The 16915-nt window shown below is 39.3% G+C and overlaps 1 protein-coding gene across 4 annotated transcripts in view; it reads left to right on the top strand.

The window, feature by feature from the left end:
• SEC24C (SEC24 homolog C, COPII coat complex component) overlaps positions 1–16915 on the top strand; it is a 34987-nt gene that overhangs the window by 2189 nt on the left and 15883 nt on the right. The window contains exons 2-9 of one of the 4 annotated variants that reach the window (XM_048060031.2): positions 5119–5321; positions 7466–7549; positions 10081–10201; positions 11185–11363; positions 11948–12157; positions 13442–13572; positions 14837–14905; positions 16630–16741. In XM_048060031.2, coding sequence (XP_047915988.2) covers positions 5147–5321; positions 7466–7549; positions 10081–10201; positions 11185–11363; positions 11948–12157; positions 13442–13572; positions 14837–14905; positions 16630–16741 — 1081 coding nt within the window. In that variant the 5' untranslated portion in view covers positions 5119–5146. Of the gene's footprint in view, positions 1–5118; positions 5322–7465; positions 7550–10080; positions 10202–11184; positions 11364–11704; positions 12158–13441; positions 13573–14836; positions 14906–16629; positions 16742–16915 lie in introns of all 4 variants that reach the window. The other 3 variants (XM_048060028.2, XM_048060030.2, XM_048060029.2) reach the window with 3 other exon arrangements.

The following is a 16915-nucleotide window of genomic DNA, read 5'->3' as shown; positions in this document are numbered from 1 at the left end:
CTTTTTAGGAGCAATGCCCATGACTGAGTGTTTGTGAATTTTTTTTTTTTTTTTAGAGCTTTATTCCAGAGGTAGAGATGTAAATCAGTCCTACCATTCAACTTCTATCAGTTTTATCCCCTTTTTTTTTTGACTTAAAATTCTAGTGATGATGATAGGGATTGGAAATAGTGGTAGGCTTAAAGTCAGGTAAAGACTAAGACTTTTAAATTCCATATTCAACCACTTCTGCAATCTTGTAACTTAAATTTTGTCTTGGACCTTGCCCAAGATGATGAAACAACAAAATAGGGTTTAAAGTGGCTCTTATTTAGAAGAACATGGAGTGATCATACCTGAGAAGTGAATGACAGATTGAAAGACCTTTTCAAAACAGTCCAGGAAGGACTGGCCTCCAAAATTCTGCACCAGGACCTGTTGTGTCAAGAAGTTCTAGCAGCTAATCTATCTTTTGTTTTCCTGAAAGTCTTTGGTGAAAATACTGAGGCTTCTGGACTGGTGTAATTACATTGTGAAGTTTCATTTTTATAAGTGGATGTCTTACACCTCTTGGGAGCTGTCAAAACAGATGTTTTTGTCTCGGAGATTCAATTCCCGTAGTGTCACTTGGGTTGATTTGGACAAATGTATGGGATGCATGCTGCTGTAACAGCCCAAGCACTTCCAGATCAATTGCCAGTCTTTGGTTTCCAGGATATGAGCTTTTTTTCCAGACTTCTCTGTCGAAAAACAAGACAGGAGCTTCTTGGATCTGAAGAAAGTCAGGTATTCAGTGAGTGCTTGTAGAGGCTATCATAAAGTTGTAACTGAAGAAAAAAAAGCAAGGATGTCTGTTTTTCAGGAGAGTGATCTGAGAATGGCGTAACTTTGCTACTTCTCCAGAAAGTTACAGCCTAGATGCTTTAGAAGCCCTGTAGATAATATTCTGAATTGATCTGTGGAGATGCTAATTGTTCCCTTCTGTCCCATCTTTTGGAAGAGGTTTTGTTATCTGTGGTCAGAAATCAAGTTGGCATATTTCCTTCAGTTCCAGGAAAATATAACAGGCCATGCTATCCTCTTTTTTTATTTTTTTTTTTTTAAACAAGGATCAAGTCTCTCCAGAAGTTGAAACCAACAAGGCTTTTATTTCTCTGGGACCAGTGAAAAAAGGACTAGCATCTTTCTGAAGAAAAATAATTTTGCTGTACACACTTGGTTTAGAAAGCAATCAAGAACTGATGAGATCAAGCTTCTCAGTTTCAAAAGGGAATTAAGTGAATGCAAACCAAAAAAAATTATGAGCTTGCAGTTTGCAAAGACTGCGGAGGCTTGCTGATTGAAACACTCATATGAATCACCAGTTGTTTTTTTTTTAAATAGGCCATAAAAACTGAACTGTAGTCTTTGTTTGGAAACTAAGGAAATTTAAACCATTGCAAAAGTTAAAGATCTGTTCCCAGTATTACTGTGTATTTTTCTCCCATCAGTTTGTTGCTTACCAGCTTTGGTTGTCAGTCTTATTGAACAGTATCCCAGTATAAATTTTAACTGTGTGCACTGACAGTATTTTGACCAAAACGTCCATGGTCAACTGCCTTTGTACAGAGGAATAAAAGGAAATGACAGAGTGATGGCTGTATGTTCTGCAAGAAAATTATTTGAGTTATTTGTAGTAACATCCAATTGTTGTCATAGTATTTACCACTAGCATCAGTCCTGGTTATTGGAGCTGTGTGTATTGTAACTTGTGAGTAGTAATATCTTAAGATGCTATCAAACATCATATTACGTTTGGCTTAGTTACAGTAATGTGTTACCATGTACAAATGAATGTCCTTGGTACTTCTGTCAAGTGGAACAGCTTTCTTTCTCCATTTCTCACTGTATGGTGTACATATTTCATTCTTTCTGTCGTCTTTCTTCATGTCATAAGAAATAGAGCATAAAATCCTCCCTTTTCCCACTTCTCTTCGAGTGACCAGCTTCTAATTTATGTACACTTTTTTTTGGATGCAGGCAAAATGAAAGCTGTTTGATAAAAATGACTTGTACTGGGGGAGAGGGAAAATGGATTAATTCAGTGACAACTCTTTTCTGCCTTCTCAGAGGTGGATACTCCTGGCCCTGCCCTTCATGATATTCCATGCCGGTTATGAGCAAGCATGCCACAAGCCTTACATTTAGAGCAGGTTGAGCAGCCGAGATAAATGAAGCAGCCTTGTCCGCAGTTTCAACACCAAGCTAATTCTCGAGTCTTCCTCTTCCTTTCAGCTCCCTCTTTGACCCTCTGCTGCTACAGAGCAAGTGTCAGTTTGTGTTGTGGTGGAGGTTGGCCTGTGCTGGTTGTCACGTGGCCAGCTAAAGGTTTGAGGTGTATCTGCCTTTCTCTCAGTTGGGGCGCTTTGGAACCACACAAAGGAGATAATTACCTAGTTCTATTTTACATAGAGTCTATCTCAAAACATTTTTCTCTGGAAAATTTGTATTGAATGAGCTTGCCTGTTGGTTTCAGTATTACTGAGAAGATAGCAAGAAGCAGAGAATACTTTCAACCCAAGTGGGAAATGCTGATGTTCACAGGAGGGAAGGGGAGAAAAGCTAACAGGAGAATAGTAAAAGGTCATCGGGTGGGGTCACCTACTGAATATACACTCAGACCATTAAGTCAGAAGTTGTTTTCTAGGGACACCCTTGAGGTTTTGCCCCATTGTGCTTTGGAGAGAAATAGAATGAAAGATCGATCTTTTCTAGCACTGTTATAATTGCTTGGGCAAACCTGCGATATGTTCAGGAATATCCACACTGAGTCCTGCAGAGTTTTGTAGGTGTGACGTGTAAAGAGTGTCTTAATGATTATAGCTCAGGAGGTGTCTTGCAGGATGCTGCTGCTTATCCTGCAGCTTTTCCTGGAAGAATGACCTGTTTGTAGGAACAGTGACTGGAAGCCAAATACCTCACAGACAATCCAAGAAGCGATAGTGAGGGGCAGGGAGAAGAGAAAGCAGCCCTCCCTCCTTCCTCAACTCCAAGTGCTGCCTGTATGTTCTACCTCAGGTAGAGGAGTTCTCCCTTTCTTTAACCCCCAGCTTTGCAGGAGGAGCTGTCCTGCCTGTCTGGTTGCACTGGACAAAAAAAGGATGTGGGTAGGTGTGTGATTGCAATGTGGTACTAGTTGCCTGTCTGGGGAGGAAGAGGTTAACGTTTGGGGAGCTGGGGAAGGGTGCCGGTCCCAAAGTTCAGATTTCCTGGCCCCATGGCTGCTCAGGTTAGACTGTTCTGCAGAACTAAGTCAAAGGTGGAGTGGGAAACCTGAATCTTTAGCAGTGACCGTCTTGCTTGCTGTAATCAGAAGAAACAGAGTTAGAAACTCTGCAAGCCGATCAAAATTTGCTGTAAGCTGTTGTAAATGGCGTTATATGTTACTCTCAACAGTAAATTACCTTTAAATATTAAAGAAAAGTTTTTCTAAACAAAAGCCTTCTCACTGCCTCTGTGCAGCTTGAAAAATAGAGATATAAAACTTAATTTCCTTTCATATAAAGTTAACTATCTGATTTTCAGAGTAAGTGTTGGCATGCTTAGCATTAAGACTTATTGTGTTTACTAGCTCTAGGAGGTTAAATGTTGAATGTATGGTATTATGTTAGCTGTCTTCTGTAAAGAAATAGATGTGTGGTGTAAGATGTGTTTTCCCTTCATATAATATATGTGGACCTGAAAGAATTCATTTGTACATGGATGGTTCTTACAGGTCTGTAGTTATTTTAGTACCCTTTGCATACAATTGTTGTGCCAGTTGTTGAAATTATTCTTTGGCATCATATTTTTGATAATGTAAAAAGTCAACCTTAGCATTAGTTCGCATCCTGTAATCCATGAATAGGCAAAACAGCTCGGGTTAAGCTGTAGACTCCTCACTGGGATTTACCTCAATTGGCTGATGGCTGTTGCAGATGTATTTGTCTCCTCTGTGTTAAGATTTACTATTTATCTTTAATGTGCAAGTTCGTCGTGGGGTTGGGGGTAAATATAGTTAATCACTTCAGCTTGCATTTTTATATAAACTGAAGTCTTTTTTAATAAATCAAATTGCTCTCCAAACACAGATATGTTTACGCTGTTACTGCAGATACAGTGTTAGCTGAAGGGGGTAACAGTGACACATGGAGCATCCAAAGGAGAACAGGGGATGCAAAAATGTCCTTGAGACTGCAAGGGAATCTCCTGCCAGTGAAGTCATTTGTGTGGCCCTTTCCAACTGAAGGGATCTGTGGTTTATCTGTCTGCTTGGTACCATGGCTGTAAGAACTGCCTACTTGGTTTGGGGTCTCCTAATGTCATTTCTATTTTTGTCTTTATAAAGCTAGAGGGCTTGGGAATACATCTATTAAGATCTCTTGCATAGTTTTGCTAAGAAACTTTTCTTCTGTTTCTGACACTCTATTTCCAGTCTTACACTTTTGTCTAACTTCCTTAGTGACATCTTAGCCTGTGCTGCTTTTCTATTTCGAGTATCTTTCCTAGATGAGCATGCTGCTTGTGGAATATGCTAGGTTTTTGAAAATTATGTATACAAGGACTTTAAATCATTTGCTGTTTGAAAACTCTCAAAATTCTATGTTGTCCCTGTTCAAGATACTTTCAAACACTTCAAGAAGCAGCCTGTGTGGATACTGTCTTACAGCAAGAAAGCATGATCTAGCAGGGTAGCATAGAGCTGAAAGATGAACTTGTGAAGTGTTAGTGAAGTCTTATGTTAAGGAATCTTTCGTCTAAGTCATGAAATGTGTTTTTCATTGGTCTGGTGATTTTAGAGGCAGAAGTAATTTGTAAGGTGTCTCAGGAAGCTTGATATCTGATATGGAGTGACAAAATCTTTTTTTCTAAGAAGCTGATCAGAAGTCTAACCAGTACAGAACAGTGAGTAAGTTGACTGGAAAATTTCTGAATATATTGTTCTCTAGCTCTTGTAAAGCATTTATCTTACTTGAAAAACTGCTGTGCAAGAGTAAATTGCTCTTAACATTTTAACATCGCTAGTGTCTCAGGATCTCTCATTTCTGTGAAAACAGTAGAGAAGTTGGCCAGTTCGGTTTTATGTCTGCTAAAAGCCGTTTTTTCCCCCCCTTTTTGCAGGTGAGATTAGTTTGGGGATGTGAATACAATGAGTGTAAACCAGCAAACTCACACAGGGCCTCCTTACGGGCAACCTCAGCCTGGATATCAGGGATACCAGCAGCCTGCCTACGGAGGACAGCCATTGCCAGGGGTTCCTCACTCGCAATATGGAGTTTATAATGGTCCGATGCCAGGATACCAACAGCCAGTTCCTCCACAAGGTACTTCTCAGTCAAAACTTAATGAATGATAACCTGTGAATTGTTGCGTGTGGATTTTTTTCTTTACACTTCCTATTGTTTGCTTTTATGGTAGCAGTTATCTTCTGTATGTAGCTTGCATGATGTTAAAAATCGTGTTCTTTCTGTATATGCTCAGGTTATTGATCTGTCACTTGTCTGTTTCAGTAGGGCTTGCTCTTTTCCTAATAACTCGTAAAATTAATGTGTTGAGAAACATGGCCTAGCTTTTTTCTGTATGCCCTTGCCCCATGGTACTGAAGCTCTTGAATTGAACAGTATTCCTGAAGAGGTCATGTTGAGGGGCAGTGGTTGATGACTGTTACATATTTATAATAGAGTCCTCGTTACATTACCGTGTAGAAGGATTAGTGCTCTGTCTTGAAGGATGTACATCTCTAGATATAAAGCATGTTTGGAGCTAGTTTCTCTAGTATCTTTAAAACCAATAGAAAGCTTCTAGACATGTGGGCATGCTAATGTGTTCCAGAACTTTCTTAGTTCTGCAGGATCATGTCACTTGTTTAGATTTTTTGGGTTTGAGTACCTAAATTGTACTGAGAGATGAACAGTGACTTTAACATCAGAAATGTAGAGGAGAAAATACTCGATTTTTGCACTGATTTTCTAAGGAAAGGAAGTGTGTGCTAATGGTCTCTGTGTCAATGAGAAGGACAGAACGGCCAAAGTGCCTACTGCTGAAGTGAAACTAACTCAAGTGGGAGACTAAAATTTGCGTACTAAGAAAGAGACTTAAAGGTGAGCTAAGTGGTTACCCTGGATTTTTTTTTTGTTGGAGCTAAAAATGTGGTATGCTTAAGGACTGGGGTTATTCAGTTTTGCTCCATCTTCCTCTTCCTTCTTTAATTCTATTCCTCCCCTTCTCCCAGTGAATCTCTTCCAACAGCACTCTTAATCCATGGGTTTTGAACTAGTTTCAAAGAGGGTTTAAATTCCTATAAAAGTGATGAAAATCAGAGCTGGGCAGAAGAAAAAAATCCTGCTTCCTGGAAAGACCTAGGCAGAGCTATGAGCGCTCTGTTTGGCCACTCAGTGTAGATAATGACCAAGTAGTGTTTCCTGCCCCGTGGAAGGAATGGGGAGAAGCTGGACTCTCAAATCTCAATTGTCAGGTTGCACACTTCGTACCTGCTCTTGTAAATTCAAGATTCCTGTGTTTAGAAGGAAGGAATGCAAAATTCAGAGCACTAACACAATAACCAGAAGTTGACCTTTTGTTAGCTGCTGAATATGAGATCCAGCTAGAAATGAGAGGCAAACAAACAATGCATTAACAAAAAGAGCAGACAGGTGATAGTGACAGTTTCTACTCCCATCTTTATCATGTTATGTTCATTGTAGGTCTTTGCAGCAAGATTGGTTGTAACTACATAATGTAGAGGGGAGAGAATTCATTTCAAAAGCGCTAGTGTGACAGGAATTTAGAGAACACTGAGGGGTAGAAGGAGAACTGCTAATGCTACTTTGTGATCTCAAAGTATTTGTCTTAAGGGGGTATTTGAGAAAAAACACGGCAAGAAGTGCTTGGAGGGACTGAATGGAGAAGTGTTGGCAGCAGGTGCCATCCTCAGTCAGGGAGTCTTCTTGTCTGAGTTACATGACAAACCCTAGCTCTAACTGATGGAAACATGGAAGTGTTGTGCCAGTGATGCTAGTGTTGCTCAGGAGCAGAAGCGGAGTACTGCACTGCTAGCTGAGAACACCAGCTTCCTTCTATGAGAATGTTGAAAGAACCAGGACAACTTTGCACAAATTTTTCATTCAATCTATCAGTTCTGCTTTTGATGAGACTGTACAGTTGAAAGTGCAAATACGAAAGTTGAAAGTTGTCTGATTACTAGTGATAATTAGGTTGCTGATGGATTATCATACATAGACTCGGTTTATGACACTTTTTACACTTGTGTTCATGTTAATATATAAACTGTGTTGGTAGTGTATGTGGTAGAACAGTGAGCAGTATAGAGTATGGGATAAATAGTAAATGCGATATGGATTTTATGTACCTGATAATTTCTGCACAACAGACTGTCCTCAGCATTGAAAACACTGTCTCTTGGTGCTTTCTCTCTGGCTTGATTTACTGGTGTATTCTGTCTTTCCAGGTTGTTTTCCTTCCTTGGGGTTCCCTTCGAAGGGCTCTCCTGTTTCTTTCAACTCTGACACTTCTCTTGCACCTAATTTCATAGGTAAATGGTGTCCTTTCTGTGGGAGCGTTTGTGGCATGCCACTCCTACTGTGGGGAAGGGGTGGTTTTCTTAACCATCTTCTGTGCCAAGGTTCCTTTCAACATGGGTGTTTATCTCAAAGGTGTGGGTGTCTGATTATTCAGGCAGAGGTGGATGGGACACCTCCAACTCTATTTGTAGGCAGCACTCCAGAAACATGAATAGGATATGAAGAAATAATTCTAGTAGAAATCCCTTATGCGTGCAGATTCACAGATAGAAAGCAGTCACAAGTCAGTTTTTAGAGGTTGATTTCAAAACCTGAATTGGTCCTTGCAGGTTTTGTCAAGAAGCCTTAGTTTAAAAGAATGTAGTGTCCTGCTTGGGAAAGAACTAAAATGTGAGGTCTGAAATAAAAGCATTGTAATGCAGAAATGAAGAATCTCCCCAGCTACGGGGAATTTGGTCTTAAAAGTCGTGGGATCTTTATAGCTTGGGTTTTAATTTAAGGGGAAAAAGTGTTTACTTTTTTAGATGCAGCGTAGAAGCTAGGGATAATTATGATTCAAAAGCTGTGGGTTGAAGAACGTAATGTTTTTGCAGAGGTAGCAATGAAAATACAAGAATTAGAAACATTGCAAGAAATCGTATTATTTTTCCTTCTTTCTAACTAGTGGTATGAAAGAGCTATTCCAGCAGTGTCTATTTGTTTAGAAGAATAGGGAGGCAGAACTAGGCCAAGTCCATATAATCTCAGGGCTTTGAGTAAAATCACAGGCATTTCCCATTATGCTGTCATCTGCCTCTGTTTTGAGGTCTGTGGTGAGTAAGGACAGTATCTCAAAGGTATTGAAGAGGAACTTCAAGATTCCTCAAGAGCAGTGAACCTTAAGATGATAAACCACTAGATATTCATACCCTTTAAGTGATTTTTTTCCAGTGGTTATTTGAGCAGTCTGTGCTAATGGTTAGAGAAGTATGTTTGTGACAAGGACTAGAAAAGAAGACTTTTGAAGCTTTTTCTGAATTAAACATGCATTTGTCAAATTGTATGCATGTTAAAGCTGAAAAAATATGTAAACAATGTAAAAAAAAAAAAGGGAAAAAAGCGTATTCTTTCAAAGACGAAAGATGACAATGCCAAACAGTTTAGATGTACCGTGAAATGAAATTCCAAAACAAATGAAAGTATATCAAATTAACATGAAAAATGTTAAAAAAGACATTCAGAAATAAAAATACCACAGAAAGTGACAACATAAAAATGGTTAGGGATCAGGAGATGCTTGGCCAGAGAAGCAGTAAGACAGAGGTGCTATAACAGGTGCTATAAAGAAAATGTTTAATGAGATAAAGGTATATAAAAATAATAAATTTATCTGGAAATTGAGTTCTGAATCTCAAAATGAAGTGCAGGACGAGGTTTAGTAAAACTTAAAACCAAAGGGGAAAAAAAATCAAAAGCTACTGGTCATTCATAAAAGGTCTAGCTAACTCCTTGAATTTACTCCCACAAGCTTCCTAAAATGTACATGTAACAGGTAAGATAAAAATGTGAGTTGAAACCTCATGCTTTGGTGAGTAAATTACGCGATAGAATTGAGAAGTGGCTTCTCTTATATGTTTTCTATTTCGTAATGGTTCCTCACAGGAAGGCTTCGGAATCCCTTCTGAACTTGTCACGCTGTCGCAAGACACAGCGTTGTCTATGTGCTGCTCTGGTCTTCTCGCAGTTTAAGGTGTTTGAGTCATCAGTGTTGAACTGTACCCCATATATGAAATATGTTCCATTGTGGTTAGCAGGCGTGGTCACATGGCTGTTCTATTTAACAGCATTTTTTAATTTAATATTATTAAAATAGAAGTTTATATTCTCTCTTTTTTGGAAGTAAATGCTGCTGTATATCTGTTGGCATTGTATCCAGCATTGTGTGGTCTGGAAAGTGACAAGACTTAATTTTGAAGCAAATAGGTTTGGTCCGTGACTGAACCAGTTCACTTTGAAAAATGAGAAAGTATTCCTGTTACCCTGCAACCTTAAGAGGCTGGGACTGGCCCTCTGTGGTGGTCCCTGCTATGTTGTGTATAAAAGCAGCTGGTAGAACTCAGTTTTTCAAAACTGAATCTATTTGCATGACACACTTACCCCTTAAGTAGAGAAAACTGACCTGTAATGAACATTAGGTACCACTTAAATACTTTTCATACTCTGGATAAAAAATAATTGGACTTGGAGGGGGAGGAACCTAATACCTTTCTGACAAGAACACGGTTGGTTCTTCGTCAAAAGATGAAGTCCTTTTTAAAAGAACTCTCCATGGTGCATATTTTGTACTTGATGTGTGTGGGGGTGTGACTGGTGACAATGGCTAAAAATACTTGTTTTCAGTTTTGCTACTAATATGGTTGTATAAATGATTTGCTGCTGGAGTAGTGTTGATACATCAATTTGGCCATCACTAAACTCCTTTTCCTCCTTTGATTTTTCATGGTAGCTGGTTGAAGCCCTTGTTTCTGTGAATAATTTGATTTTTTTTTTTTAATGTCTGCAGGTTCGGTAAGAGCCCCTTCAACCTCTGGAACATCTCTTTCTTCTGGTCACCTGGGGTACAGTCCATTTGGACAAGGAGATGTGCAGAATGGGATTCCAGCTTCAACAGCACCAATGCAGAGGTATACACAAGAAAAGAAAGTTGTAGCAAAAGCCTACCTTGGTAGACCTAGGCTATGTCTAGACCTTTTAGGATATAAAACAAACTAAATGCAATGTTTTTGCTGTGGTGGGCATTGACTTTTTTTTCCTTATTGTTTTGAATCAACATTTTACCATAAGGAAGGATATTTGTTAGAAAATAGGAATATCTTTAGATAAAAAGGTTATGGAAGGATATGGGTCAGTGACTGGTTGATCAAAACCACTTCTCCTCCAAAGACCCTTTTTTTGTGGTAGTCGTTTTCCCATAAGGAATTTCCTGATTCCCATGATCTGCCTTGTTTGGAAACGATTGCATCCACACAGTAGCTGTATTTGGTTCCCTGGCAATGTGAACTAGCCTTTCTGGAGCATGTTGCTACCTGTTACTACTGAGTAATTCCTTAGTATTGGTTCTGTTTTTTGTTTTTTTTTCCTCTTGTGGATCCCTGAGTTGTCTCCATCTTAAGTTCTTGGCATCTTCTCTAGAAAGATATTGCCATTACCCATGGGGTGAAAGGGGCAGCAGTCCTACCTACTGATTACTAGTTGGGGGGAAGGTGGTTGGTTTTTGCTGCTTTCTGGTTAAGCTGGAGAGTCCAAATCCTTTGAACAACAGAGCCTTCTTAGATACCTGTGCAAGCAGTATTGTTTCTTACCCTGTAGACTCCCTTGCAGTGTTTCTGATTTATTATGATAACTAAAATGGAATTAATAAAAAATATTTTGAACATAAAATTTGTGTTTTTAAGAAGCAACAGATTTTTATGATGAAACGGGTTTGGATCTATGCAGGATATGTAATTATTTTTCAGAAACGTAGCTACAGTGCTTAGTTTTTAGTTCATGTATATTATTGACCCCTAGCTGGTGTTTATATGGTAGAACAACTTATAAAGGCATGGGGAATTGTAACTGCTTGCGTAATGGACGACCCAGTGAAGATTCTCATCTCCCCTCTCAGGCCGCCTGCTTCTCAGCCGTTTCTGCCAGGCTCAGCACCCGTGCCTGTCAGCCAGACATCTATGCTCCAGCAATATGGTCCACCTCCAGCCAGTGTACAGCAACTCAGCAATCACATGGCAGGGATGACAATTGGCAGTACTTCAACCTCTGCTCCTCCCCCAGCTGGACTGGGCTATGGTAAGGTTTCCTCTCCCTGAATCCTGAAATGTATTCTGGTTGTTGAAAATAAGCAGCTTAGACTGTGAGGCAGGGGACAGGGCGGGGAGGGGAAAAGAAGGCACTGAAGGAACTGTCAGGTTTCGTATCCGTTAGCTGTTTGAATTTAAGAGTATGATCACTTAAGGTTTGTCTCTGTTAGTACTGGAATGTCCATCTGAAGATGAGAAAATTATATATATATACACACCAGTTGAGATGCTCTAGAGTGAAGGTGTTTTGAGTCTTCTGTGATCTATTTGGAATTAAATATTTTGAGGATAGAAAAAAATGATGGTAACGTCCTCTTTTCTTCTTAAAAGGTCCCCCAACATCGGTTCCCCCAGTCTCAGGGAGCTTTAGTGCAACAGGATCTGGTCTCTACACACCTTACACTGCGAGCCAAGGACCCCTTCCTCCCAGTGTGTCTCAGGGTCTTCCTTTGGCACAGCCTCCCTTTTCTGGTCAACCAGTATCAACTCAGCGCCTGCCTACTCAAGTCCCTGGTTTTGCTTCACCTCCATCTTCTACAGGGATTGGACCTTCCTCTTATCCTCCTACCACAGGTGCCCCAAGGCCACCTACCATGCCAGGCCCACCGCTGCCTGTGCAGACAGCTGCTGGACCGCCAACATCACAGCCTAATCATGTATCCTCACCACCACCACCTCCATCAACTCTGTCAGGGCCTTACCCAGGGCCTCCCATGAGTGGCCTCCGTGGACCACCTCCTCCCACTCATCCTCCTCAGCCAGGTTACCAAATGCAGCAGAACGGTGAGTATTTCTAGTGTAGGAATTTTAAGTTAGGTGTATTCTCTGTGTGCTGCAAACTGAGAAACAGCTTTCAGGTTTGTAACTTGCAAGCTTCTGGCTTCACTTCAGAGCTTCCCTCTTGTTTCCCTGGTGTGAAGGACAAATCTAAGACAAAGAGTAGGATTTATCATTCTAAGCTATTTGTCATGCAGGTTTTAATCAGGTTAATGTAATTAAAAGAAGCCTAGCTTACTTGGCCAAAAAAGTGTTCAATGCTTAGTGCCATAATAGCACAAAAAATTGTGGTCAAATTGTAATACAAAATTAAATTTGATGACTGCAACCTTGTCTTTCAAAAGTAGAGATTTGAAATCCTGAAAATCATTATTATAGTTTTTAACAATATGCACACTGGGTATGAATATACACTGTGTATTAGAGGAGTGTTATACATTGAAAAGGAGTTGCAACTTTTTCTTCTTTAATTCACAAAGCTGGATTTTTCTCCTTGTAAAACCCTTCACGTCTCGTATGTGCTTAGAAGTAATATCACTTGAACTTTCTGGATTATAAAACAGTTTGGGCTGATTTTTAATCAATAATGTTTGCAGATAGCTAGGATAAAGTAATCATGTGCAAGTGTCAGGATTGAAAATCCTGTCCCCCACATGCAGCCTTGCACAAGTAGCCAGGTAAATTATTTGTTTAAACATCTGTCCAAATTGCTATGAACTGTAAAAAGACTCGTGGGGTGAATCACAATGTTATTCCGTAATTGACTGGAATTGTGTAATGTGATGTGAAATTACTTCCATGAGTTACAAAACAAAAGAAGTTGTCACGTGCTAACTTATTACTGTGCTTTCAGGCAGTACAAAACTGCCTGAGAGAAATCCTTGCATAACTTGAGTTTGAGGCATTATGGGTCATCCGCTGGCTATTTGGCTGTTCTGTGTGCGCTTTCTATTAGGTAGTTCTGCAGCTCAACCTGAATATTCATAGTACATGATCTTAATGCATGTTTTAATCATATGTTTTAAAACTAGTTATGTTAGTCTTAAAACACAACGTTTCTTTAAGTCTGGTTTTAAGGAAGACTGTGTCCGTTTATTGGATCATTGATAGAGATGTACTGAGTTGAAACATTGATAAATGTGTTTAAACCTAATTGACTGAAAAGCGTGTAGTTTCCTGTTGTAACTTCTTGTTTGTTTTTTTTTAAGAAGACAGGAAAAATGGGAGGTGCTTGATGAGGAATTGCCTAATGTTAGCTAATGTTTGATTCTATTGATTCTTTCTTGTAAGGTTCCTTTGAACAGGTGAGGGGCCCCCAAACAAACTATGGAGGAGCTTATCCAGGAACACCAAATTATGGAAGTCAGCCTGGACCACCACCTCCACCAAAGCGCTTGGATCCAGATTCCATTCCTAGCCCTGTAAGCCTACTTTGTTCTTTAGTGTGAACTCTCCCATAGTGTCTTTATGTTAAACGAAACTGACAAAGTCCAGAGCTGAAAGCAGGTTTCTTCTTCCAAAGAACAGCAGTATATTTTCCTGCTTGCTTTTCTCTAGTATATCCAAGCTTCAGTCATTTGTTATGAATAAGCCCAGAAGACTAAAGAAAGGCATTGCATGTGAAAATCAGTGCTCTAATTTCTCAGGTGGTCTTCTGTACCGTGTTATGGTTTATGTTTTGGAAGTCCTGGAGGGCTTTGATTATACTTGCTTGACCACTTCTGAATTCCTGCTTAACTACATTCCAAGGTGAACTAATTGCTGGTTTTGAGGTGGCAAGCTATGAACTGTATGTTCCAGGTTTAAAGTATGGTTCATAGGAGATGGTTGTAGTGCTTTTCCTTTCCTTTTTCTTCTACTCTGTCAAAGAGCTGGTTAGCTTTCTTTGTGTCATTAAGTCAGGACACTACTTCAGTCAAATATGGGCAACTTCTCAAATTAGAATTATTTTTTAGAATGGAGTCTCTGAGAAAAGAGGAGCAATGATGTGTGATGGTTGACAATGATGAGTAATACTAAGCCTGGGAGCATTGTTGCCCCTAGTCTGCTGTGCTGTTCCTTCCACTGCTCCTGATGTTGTTCTGTCTCAGAAGGCTACAATCATTTGATAACAGGAAGCATTTCCAGGACAGTGCTTAAAATCAGTTTAATTAAAAACTATAAAAAAAAAAATAGTTTTGAGTTACAGCTGAGATTTTGACTGTTGCTATTCAAAATTATTGCTATTCAGAAATGGTGAGCTGTTCACAGACTTCAGGTTTATGCAAGGCTTGGGACTGCAAATTTTTTTACATGGAATATAAAAACTTGTAATTGCTTGTCTGCTTCTCTTCTCTCCCACTAAATGAAATCTTAAATGGCTTATATCAGTTATCTTCATTTCAGCATGTTCTTAAAACATAAATCCCCAATTTCTAACCGAAATGAGCACGTGAGCCACTACGTCTGTTAGCAATGTGTTCGGTGCCCAGGCCCGATACAACCTCAAGACTGATTTTTAGGTTCAGTGTATGCTGCAGAAGCTGGTGTTTCTTGTTGCATGAACCTATGTCCAAATACCTAATTCCAGTGCTACAAGTTTGGGTAGAGGGAAGTAACACTGTTACTCTTTGTTTTATTATTCTCTTCTATTTTTTTTCTTTTTTTTTGTGGCACTCTTTATTTAAAACACAAAAAATAATAAAGCAACTTAATGAGCTGCCACCCCAGCAGAAACCCAGGCACAGAATAGACCCAGATGCAATTCCTAGTCCAGTAAGTGCTGTATCTATGTCAATTGTAGTCTGTGTGTTGGTGACCATCTATCTGTGCATGCCTGTTATCTGACCTTCACCTCACTAACCCTCCATCATTAATCCTTTATCCTTTCCTTGCTGTCTTCTGTTTGCCTTATCAAAATGAGTAGCATAACACCACAAGAGGTTGTTTAAAATCTTCTCTTCTGTGATGACTGGTGAGGCAATAGAAAGCAGATCGTTGCAGAAACAGATCATGAAGAATGTCTCCCCTTTACTTTTCTGATCCTTAAAATATCTCCGTCAGGTTCCAACTGGCATTTTCAGTGTAAGCCATCGGTGTAATTGTCCGTATAGCACATCCCATGTTAACATACACACAGCATGAGCCTTTGTAGCCGTGTCTTCTACCAGTTCTAAGCAGAATTTGATTACAGTTCTTGTTGATACCGGTACTAGGCTAGTGCTTCGAAACTCTAAAACTGAGGAGAAACTATTTTTGTTTGGATGTTAATTCCTGTAAATCTTAGTTGACTAATAAGAGGTCTGGGGAGCCATAAACATTCTTTCATTATCTGTGCTCATACATAACCATTACATTTTGATTTTGAAAATAGAATGGTTATGTCTAGAGAACTCTACCTAAAGAAAAAGCAGCTACCTTTTGCATTGGAAGAAAAAAAAAAAGCAATGACCCTTGTATCAATTCTTCTTTGTTTAACCAAATTTGGTCATACAACAGCTACAAGCAGTGAAGTCACAAATGTCAATCAGTCTGTGGGCTTTTGAGCTAGAACTAGATTTATCCTAGAAGTCACTGTCTGATGCTATGGGTGGTGTTTTTGCTGGCTCCTTGGAAGCCATAGTGAGAGGGTAGAAGTTTTGCTGTGCAAAATTTCGCATTTTGCGATTTGACTCTAAGCAAAGGTATGTGTGTTTGGTGGCAAAACAGCCGCTGGCTTTAGTGCATAGATTCAAGCACTGGAATGGTAAAGGTAGTTAAAAACGTATAAGAACAATCTTCTGTTCTTATCAGTTTTACTTGACTAAAATATCCATGTGTTTGTTTTCTTAAGAACATTTGCATTAATGAAGAAATTGAAATTGTAAGAAAGTTACAATTTTTTGGCTGTTTTCTGCTTTTGTGAAGTTTAAGCTTGGATCATTTTCAGCTCCAGTGAAACTTCACTTTCCTCATCCCCAGAATTCGAATCATAAATTCTTGAGCACTACAGTGCAATAAAGATTTACAGTTGAGCTGGCAAGCATGTCCTTAGGTCAGAGCTGCAGTGGATGAAAATAAATGCATGCTATGAAAGCAGTGGGAGCACAACAGAAAGGAGAAGTCAGGTCATGTATAGAACTTCACCCTGAGGCTTAAAGAAGCTTCTGATTTTAATTTGGCTAGGACTAGTAAACGGAAACACTAGCAAAAAAACCCTTTCTTGACCTAAGTTTGCTTTTTATGAGTTCAGATTATGCCTTAAAACACAAAGTATGCTACTACTCAATACTTGGGGAAAATACCATTTGTATTTTTTTGTTAGTCATTCAGTAATAATTGAAATCCAACTGAGAGGTGACTGCTTGACAAAACCTGCTTGCCTTAGACCTCTTATTTTTAGAGCTAGTGATGTTTGCCTCAGGTTCCCTTTTCACTGTCTTACAGATGCAAGTTTTATATTTTATAGTACTTTGAAACCAAGCCTCCAAAGATTAATGTGATGTTTTATTCGATCATAGATTCAAGTGATTGAAGATGACAGAAGTAACCGTGGATCAGAACCATTTGTCACCGGAGTAAGAGGACAGGTCCCACCGCTTGTTACTACCAATTTCTTGGTCAAGGATCAAGGTAAAATATTTTTAACAATGAATTCAAACAATGAATGCAAGCCTAAAAAAGTGGCAGAATTGTCTTTAATCATTCAGGTCAGAACTGAAATTTACTGGTAATATCGTTTGAATTGGACTGCAAACAGTGTCTTTAAGTATGAATGGGATGCCATTTGGTTCATGGGTTTTATAG

Source organism: Anser cygnoides, chromosome 7, assembly GCF_040182565.1.
Source record: "Anser cygnoides isolate HZ-2024a breed goose chromosome 7, Taihu_goose_T2T_genome, whole genome shotgun sequence".
NCBI classification, from domain to species: domain Eukaryota; kingdom Metazoa; phylum Chordata; class Aves; order Anseriformes; family Anatidae; genus Anser; species Anser cygnoides.
The sequence above is the reverse complement of the archived record's forward strand: the minus strand, read 5'-3'. Positions and strand labels throughout refer to the sequence as shown.